The sequence below is a fragment of the Lepidochelys kempii genome, chromosome 14, assembly GCF_965140265.1.
Source record: "Lepidochelys kempii isolate rLepKem1 chromosome 14, rLepKem1.hap2, whole genome shotgun sequence".
In the NCBI taxonomy this organism is placed as follows: domain Eukaryota; kingdom Metazoa; phylum Chordata; order Testudines; family Cheloniidae; genus Lepidochelys; species Lepidochelys kempii.
The window spans coordinates 43,701,025-43,709,697 of NC_133269.1; the positions used below are offsets into that span (position 1 = coordinate 43,701,025).

The 8,673-nt window shown below is 55.4% G+C and overlaps 1 protein-coding gene across 1 annotated transcript; it reads left to right on the top strand.

Annotated features, from left to right (window-relative positions):
* The first annotated feature begins 2,539 nt into the window (after window positions 1-2,539).
* Window positions 2,540-5,074, top strand: IER3 (immediate early response 3). The gene is made up of 2 exons (XM_073310329.1): window positions 2,540-2,792; window positions 3,644-5,074. The coding sequence occupies exons 1-2, from the start codon at window positions 2,589-2,591 to the stop codon at window positions 3,950-3,952; spliced, it is 513 nt and encodes a 170-aa protein (XP_073166430.1). The 5' UTR covers window positions 2,540-2,588; the 3' UTR covers window positions 3,953-5,074.
* Window positions 5,075-8,673: the final 3,599 nt, after the last annotated feature.

The following is an 8,673-nucleotide window of genomic DNA, read 5'->3' on the forward strand; positions in this document are numbered from 1 at the left end:
TGTGTATACACTGTGTGTGTGTGTTTGTGTGTTGCACAGCTGGGGGAGTGTATACACAGTGTGTGTTTGTGTCTGTGTGTTGCACAGCCGGGGGAGTGTATACACAGTGTGTGTTTGTGTGTTGCACAGCTGGGGTGTGTGTATACACCGTGTGTGTGTTTGTGTGTTGCACAGCTGGGGTGTGTGTATACACAGTGTGTGTGTGTGTTTGTGTGTTGCACAGCCGGGGGAGTGTATACACTGTGTGTGTGTGTTTGTGTGTTGCACAGCTGGGGTGTGTGTATACACTGTGTGTGTGTGTTTGTGTGTTGCACAACCGGGGGAGTGTATACACAGTGTGTGTGTGTTTGTGTGTTGCACAGCTGGGGCAGTGTATACACTGTGTGTGTGTGTGTTTGTGTGTTGCACAGCTGGGGGAGTGTATACACAGTGTGTGTGTGTGTTTGTGTGTTGCACAGCCGGGGGACTGTATACACAGTGTGTGTGTGTGTGTTTGTGTGTTGCACAGCTGGGGGAGTGTATACACAGTGTGTGTGTGTGTTTGTGTGTTGCACAGCTGGGGTGTGCGTATACACTGTGTGTGTGTGTTTGTGTGTTGCACAGCTGGGGGTGTATACACAGTGTGTGTGTGTGTGTTTGTGTGTTGCACAGCTGGGGTGTATACACACTGTGTGTGTGTGTTTGTGTGTTGCACAGCCGGGGGAGTGTATACACAGTGTGTGTGTGTGTTTGTGTGTTTCACAGCTGGGGGAGTGTATACACAGTGTGTGTGTGTTTGTGTGTTTCACAGCTGGGGGAGTGTATACACTGTGTGTGTGTGTTTGTGTGTTGCACAGCTGGGGTGTGTGTATACACTCTGTGTGTGTGTTTGTGTGTTGCACAGCTGGGGGAGTGTATACACAGTGTGTGTGTGTGTTTGTGTGTTGCACAGCTGGGGGAGTGTATACACAGTGTGTGTGTGTGTTTGTGTGTTGCACAGCTGGGGTGTGTATATACACAGTGTGTGTGTGTTTGTGTGTTGCACAGCTGGGGTGTGTATATACACTGTGTGTGTGTTTGTGTGTTACACAGGTGGGGTGTATACACAGTGTGTGTGTGTTTGTGTGTTGCACAGCCGGGGGAGTGTATACTCAGTGTGTGTGTGTTTGTGTGTTGCACAGCCGGGGGAGTGTATACACAGTGTGTGTGTGTGTTTGTGTGTTGCACAGCTGGGGGAGTGTATACACAGTGTGTGTGTGTGTTTGTGTGTTGCACAGCTAGGGTGTGTGTATACACTGTGTGTGTGTGTTTGTGTGTTACACAGGTTGGGTGTATACACAGTGTGTGTGTGTTTGTGTGTTGCACAGCTGGGGGAGTGTATACACAGTGTGTGTGTGTGTTTGTGTGTTGCACAGCTGGGGTGTGTGTATACACTGTGTGTGTGTGTTTGTGTGTTACACAGGTGGGGTGTATACACAGTGTGTGTGTGTGTTTGTGTGTTGCACAGCCGGGGGAGTGTATACACAGTGTGTGTGTGTGTTTGTGTGTTGCACAGCCGGGGGAGTGTATACACAGTGTGTGTGTGTTTGTGTGTTGCACAGCCGGGGGAGTGTATACACAGTGTGTGTGTGTGTTTGTGTGTTGCACAGCCGGGGGAGTGTATACACAGTGTGTGTGTGTGTTTGTGTGTTGCACAGCTGGGGTGTGTGTATACACAGTGTGTGTGTGTTTGTGTGTTGCACAGCCAGGGGAGTGTATACACAGTGTGTGTGTGTTTGTGTGTTGCACAGCTGGGGGAGTGTATACACAGTGTGTGTGTGTGTTTGTGTGTTGCACAGCCGGGGGAGTGTATACACAGTGTGTGTGTGTTTGTGTGTTGCACAGCCGGGGGAGTGTATACACAGTGTGTGTGTGTGTTTGTGTGTTGCACAGCCGGGGGAGTGTATACACAGTGTGTGTGTGTTTGTGTGTTGCACAGCCGGGGGAGTGTATACACAGTGTGTGTGTGTTTGTGTGTTGCACAGCCGGGGGAGTGTATACACAGTGTGTGTGTGTGTGTTTGTGTGTTGCACAGCTGGGGTGTGTGTATACACAGTGTGTGTGTGTTTGTGTGTTGCACAGCCGGGGGAGTGTATACACAGTGTGTGTGTGTTTGTGTGTTGCACAGCCGGGGGAGTGTATACACAGTGTGTGTGTGTGTTTGTGTGTTGCACAGCTGGGGGAGTGTATACACAGTGTGTGTGTGTTTGTGTGTTGCACAGCTGGGGGAGTGTATACACAGTGTGTGTTTGTGTGTTGCACAACGGTGGGGTTGCACACCCCGTGTGTACTTGCAGATTTCCTGCATTCCTTATTTCTTGCCCTGCCCCCCCCCGAGCCCCGCCCGCTACGTGTCATCCCCGCCCGGGCTCCGGGCAAGCACCGCGCGGCGGCCCGGGATTTCCCCGCGGTGATTGCAGGCTGAGCTGTCACCCCCGGGCGCAGCCAATGGGGCGCCAGGGGCGGGGCTCGCCCCATTCATAAAGCGGCGCCGGGCGGGGCGCGGGCAGTTGATCGTTCTGCGCCGCAGCCGAGGACAAGTTCTGAAAATCGCGCTGCGCCCCGGTCTCATGAACGCGCTGTACGGTGCCACGAGCATGTGCTTAGCCTACGAGCCCCGGATGGCCGCCCTGCCCAGAGCCGAGCCCCCCCGCAGGGGCACCGGCCCCCAGTACTTCACCTTCGACCCCCTGCCCGCGGTGAGCCAGACCCCTTCCCGCAGGAATCCGGCCCGGGGCAGGAAACGACTGCGCAAAGTGCTCTACCCCCCCGTGGTGAGTCTGTGGGGGTGGGGTAGAAGCCGGGACGCCTGGGTTCTCTGGGGGGCGTGAGGGGGGAGTCGGGACTCCTGGGTTCTCTGCGATGTGGGGAGGGGTCTTTTGGGTTAAAGTGGGGGGAGGGGGATCGAGGAGTGAGGGCCCACCTTCTGATCCAGCCCCCCTCTGTGCCTCAGTTTCCCCCGCTGTAGAAGTAGGCTACTGATGGCTCTCTGGGTCAGTCCCTGCTGCTGGAGGGAGGGTGAGGGTGGTGTAGCCTCTCCCCAGTGGAGGGGGGGGGAGCTAAGACCTGTAGCCCGGCCCCCCTTGCTGTGGGCATACAGACAGTGCAGGATGAGTCACCCCATTACACCTGCTGCTGCGTGTCCTGGACAGGAAGCCCCATGCACAGGTCTCTCTGCCCCAGAGATCCCTGGCTGATGGGGGTGCTGCATGTGTCCCAGGCTCCCTGCTGTTCACAGCCAGGGGTGAGTCTCTTGCTAATCTGCCCCCAGCTGGGAGCAGTATGGGCCATATGACACATGGGGGGGGATATCTAGATCATGCTCAGTGCAGTGGGGTTCAGGTTGCCTGGCTCAGCTGCTGAGCCCGAATCTCAAGTTGGTTTGGTGGAATAGGGCATTGTGGGTAGAAACAGAGAATTCTGGGTAACCAGGCTGTCCTCTTAGCCATCGTGGCTGGGTGTGGGGCCTCCTGGGTTGTGGGATTGGCCTGGGGCTGAGTGCCAGGGCATTCTGGGTAATCCGTTGGGCACAGGGCACTTGGAGTAGGACTGGTGCATTGTGGGTAATACATGGGTCCCCCTGCCAGCCAGGTCTCTAATGTCCTGTCTCCTTCCTCCTGACCAGGTGAAACGCTACTATCCGGCCAAAGAGCGCAGCCAGGCCAAGCGTCTGCTTTTCATCCTCCTCACCATCGTCTTCTACCAAGTCTATAATGCTGACGAAGACCTGGCCCTGGGGCCTGAGCAGGGGGTTCGTGACTGCTCTGCGGAGAGCGGGAGCTCCCGTGTGGAGACCCCCCTCTCGGAAATGCTCCCGACACCCCTGGAGGTCCCAGAGATGGCCAACGCTACCAGTTTGCACGGGGGCCATGCGGCTGTTGAATCCACCGTGGAAATCAGCCAGTTCCTGGAGCAGAATCCAGCTGCTTTCTGAGATTCCCCACCCAGCGTTTCTCAGGCCAAGACACCTAAGGGGTCAACTGGGCTGGGCTCCAGCCACTCATGGGTTAACCCCGCCTGGTCTTCGGCCAGCTCTTTCTGCTGCTGTCTCTGAACGAAGCCAGTGAAGAATCTGGACGCCGCCGGACACTTGACGTCAATAGCAACGTGAAACCTCTCCGCAGCCGTGAGCAGGGAATTCCTGGCTCCAGCCATGACTGAGACATTGTGTGGCGGGGAGGGGTATTACTGACATAACTTATTAATATCTAATATTTATATTATTTATACATTTGTAATTTAAAGATAGTGTGCTATTTAATGATCGAAGCCGGAACATGCTGGCGAGGAAAACGCTGCTTTCATCCAGGATGGAATAAAACCGTTAAATGTCCTCATCCGTTTAAACAGGGACATGTATCTTGCTCTTGTTTCTCTACGGGGACTTTTAATTGATGTTTGTTAGTGCCGTTACCCCGGGAGGAGAAACCCCGCTCTAATGGGTAGCAAAGCAGCCGGAGGGATAGCTGGCTGCAAATCCCAGGGAGGTATAAAGCTGGAAATGCTACTGGGCGGGGTAAAAAACTTTGATGGCCAAATGTGCTAGAATTCAACGCTACAGTTCTCCAGGCGGAGGCCGGGCTGGGTTGCTCTGTGGCAAAACAGCCTCTGACCCTTGGGTCTCCCATAAAGTAGCTACTTGATAGGGGCACAGAACGAAGACAGCACTGGTGCATTGGGCGGAGGGAGAAGTTTGGAGCCCGAAAAATGATTCGCGTGCTTTAAACCAGGAGCAAACAGGGATTTTCCTGACCCTGGGAGGAGGAGAGAAGTCACGGGAAGAACGGCCCGCACTAAAGAGAGTGCGGACCCCTCCGCCCTTCCCTCTCGGACCCCCCCAGCTATGTTTACGCCTGGGGTGTCTGACCAGCAGGGTCCTGCTTGCTGTCTACGCTTACTGTGTAAGCTCCTGTGGATGCTTCGGAGGCCAAGACTCGCCCCGAACTGCCCTGACTTCAGGCTGATGTTTCCAAGGCGTTTTTGCCCCAAACTCTTTCCCGGACAAGTCGTCCAACCTGTGTATGTTCTGTGAACAAAATAAACATGTTGACTCCTGCGAGTGTGTCTGATTTCTGGGGGGCAGGGGCATCCCACATCCTTTGGGGGAGGGGGTCGGCGTTAGGGGCTGGCTGGGCTGAAGGCGAAACTCAGCTCCCCTGGAGGAGCGCGAGGGTGTCAGGGCGCTGGAGGAAGGAGGAGATTGTGCTGGGAGGGGGCAAAGCTCAATTCAACTACAGGAGCATCCAAGGGGGGAGCAGGGGGTGGCCTTCATCTTCCAAGCCCCATCCACTTTCTGCATTACATCAGCTGGATACATTCTCATTGGCTGATGGTGGATCATGGGCGCGGGACCTTGGGAGAACTCTTCAGAGAGGCTAGCCCATCTCATAAAGGTGGGGTGCAGCCCCAGCCCTGGGAGGGAAGAGGGGTCCAGTGAATTAGAACAGGGGGTGCTGGGAGTCAGGACACCTGGGTTATCATCCTCAGCTGCATAGTAGGGTTATCTATTCTCCTCCCCCAATCCACAAGGCTTGTTACCTTTGGCAGAGTAACAAGCCTTGCGGGTAGGGGGGGAAGTGGTTGACATGATTTAGCTTGATTTCAGTAAAGCTTGTGACGCTCATGTGGCCACCTCACACACAAACTAGGGCAATGCAACCTGGCTGAATGCGGGTGCGAAAACAACTCCTCTCTGGGAGCGAGCGGTGGGTCGCAGTCAAGCTGGAAGGACATAGCGAGAGGGGCCCCCCAGAGATCCGTTCTGGGCCCGGTTTTCTTTAATATCTTCCATCAACGATTTAGATCACGGCACAGAGAGTACACATAAAGTTTGCGGACAATACCAAGCTGGGAGGGGTTGCAAGTGCTTTGGAGGATAGGATGAAAATTCAAAATGATCTGGAGAAACGGTCTGAAGTAAACAGGACGAAATTCAATAAGGAGAAATGCAAAGCACCCACTTAGGAAGGAACAATCAGTTGCACACACACAGAGAATGGGAAATGACGGCCGAAGGAGAACTGCGGAAACGGATCTGGGGGTCAGAGTGGACCACAAGCTGAATATGAGTCAATAGTGTAACGCTGTTGCCAAATATATTAGCAGAAGTGTTGTAAGCAGGAAATTAGAAGTAATTTTTCCGCTTTGCTCTGCACTGATTAGGCCTCAACGGGAGGATTGTGTCCTGTTCTGGGCACCACATTTCAGGAAAGATGTGGACAAATTGGAGAGAGTCCAGAGAAGAGCAGCATCAACGATTAAAGGTCTAAGAAAACATGGCTTAGGAGGGAAGATTGAAAAAATGGGGTTTGTTTAGGCTGGAAAAGAGAAGAGCGAGGGGGGACATGAGAACAGTTTTCAAGTATGTAAAAAGTTGTAAAGAGGAAGGTGATAAATTGTTCTCCTTAACCTCTGAGGCTAGGACAAGAAGCAATGGGCTCAAATTGCAGAAAGGGCGGTTTAGGTTGGACATTAGGAAAAACTTCCTAACTGTCAGGGTGGTTAAACTCTGGAACAAATTGCCCAGGGAGGTTGTGGAATATGTGTTGATGGAGATTTTTAAGAGCAGATCAGAGAAACACCTTTTAGGGACGGTCAAGATAATACTTAATCCTGCCTTGAGTGCAGGGGACTGGACTAGATAACCTCTGGAGGTCCCTTCCAGTCCAACGCTGCTATAACCCATATAACTACAGTTTACATATAATTCTCTGGAGGTTTTCATTCTTCCTGGGTTTTTAATCATTAACCCTGATTTGACATGATTTAAAAATCAATCAAATCACCAGTTTAATGGTACTTCCTGGTGTCCCGGGACTCTAAGCCGTCCCGGCGTGTCTCCGAGAGGGTCTGGGAATCAGGGACTCTGTTGCACTGGACTCGACAGGGGTGTGTGTGTATCTGCCAACCAGCCTTTCTCAGCCCCGTCCCGCCATCCTTAGCTCCAGCAAATCGCTCCCTCTTGAGGGATCCATAGATCCGGTCTGTCTAATCTAGGTACGTATCCACCCGCCCCCAGCCGGATTGTTATCCATCTCTTCTCTGGGGTATTTTTAGCACCAAGCTCCCAGACAGCGAGGGCCGGAGAGGCTGGGCGAGCCACGCCCGGCGCCCTTGGCCACACGGATAAGCCCAGGGGCAATGACTGATAAGGGGCTATTCCAGGCTCTCTGCGGGGGCAGAGGAACTGCGGGTTCCCGCTGGTACCTGTCTGGGCCACGAGGGGAGGGTTATATATAGCGAGCACCCACGTACAGATAGCGTGTGCGGCAACGGACACTCAGCCCAGGGTGGCCTCAGCAGGACGCCTGGGTTCTCTCCCCGGCTCTGGAAGGGGAGTGGGGTCTAGTGGTTAGAGCAGGGGTGGGGGCTGGGAGCCAGGACTCCTGGGTTCTCTCCCCGGCTCTGGGAGGGGAGTGAGGTCTAGTGGTTAGAGCAGGGGTGGGGGCTGGGAGCCAGGATTCCCGGGTTCTCTCCTCGGCTCTGGGAGGGGAGTGGGGTCTAGTGGTTAGAGCAGGGGGGCTGAGAGCCAGGACTCCTGGGTTCTCTCCCTGGCTCTGGGGAGGGGTGGGGTGGGGTCTAGTGGTTAGACTGAGCAAGGGCAGCTCTGTGTGTGTTTTCATGGTCCAGCCTGGCTGGTGTGTGAGTCTGTGCACACATGCTGGGTCACACACACAACCCTCCGCTCTGCAGCTGAGAAAACACATGACGGAAAGCACTGCCAGGGGCCCTGGGCTCAGGTTGAGGCTGGGAATTGCCCAAGCTCGTGGCTTCCGGGCTCTGCCTATCTGCACGGCTGCATTTCCTCATACCCCAGAGGTGAGAACCACACGCGGCAGAGCCCACATCCGCCCCCCACCCGGCACAGAGAGCCCAGGGCCTAAATATAAAGAGCCACGGGGGGACAGAGGAGTAGAAATACCAGCACTAGAAATACACAACTCTTCCCCCACCCCTCACACACACACACACCCTGCCCCTAACACACTCACTAGGCCAAGTCTGACTTGGGGACAGGGAATGGAGTACAGGGCCTGTCCTCTCTAGGGGGCAGCAGCTCCCATCCGGCCCCAGGGCGGGGGCTGGCCGGCTCAAGGGGGCAGGGAATGGGGCATGGGGCCTGTCCCCGCTGGGGGGCAGCGGCTCTGATCATTCCAATGAGTCCGGCTCCCTCCCAGCCGAGAACCTCTGTGTGTAACGAGTTTGCTGGCTCTCTGCCCACATTACCAGTGCCCCCTCCCCTGCCCCCCACGCCCCCAGGCATTAACTGACCCCTGGCCAGCAGCCCCGGCAGAGTGGGTGGGGGTCGAACATGCCACCGACAGCGAGTGCCCCCTATCTGGCATCGGTGCAGGCATGAAAAGGGCTGGCTCGTGGGGGGGGGGCTCTCTGCCACTCACGGCATGTTCTGCCCCTATTCTGGGGGGCGACACAGAGGCCTGGGGGGGGCGTTATGGGCTGGGCACCCCCCCACACACACACTGAAAGGAGCCCATTTTCTCCCCCATGTTCACACGATGCCCCGCCCGCTCCGGCGCTGGACGACTGGCCAGGCGCGCCACCTGGTGGCCACCCGGTGACCTGCCGGCCCTGGGCGCTGCGTGGCAGGGAACAGGGGAGCCAGCCAGGGGCTCCCATGCAGCCACCTCTGGGTGG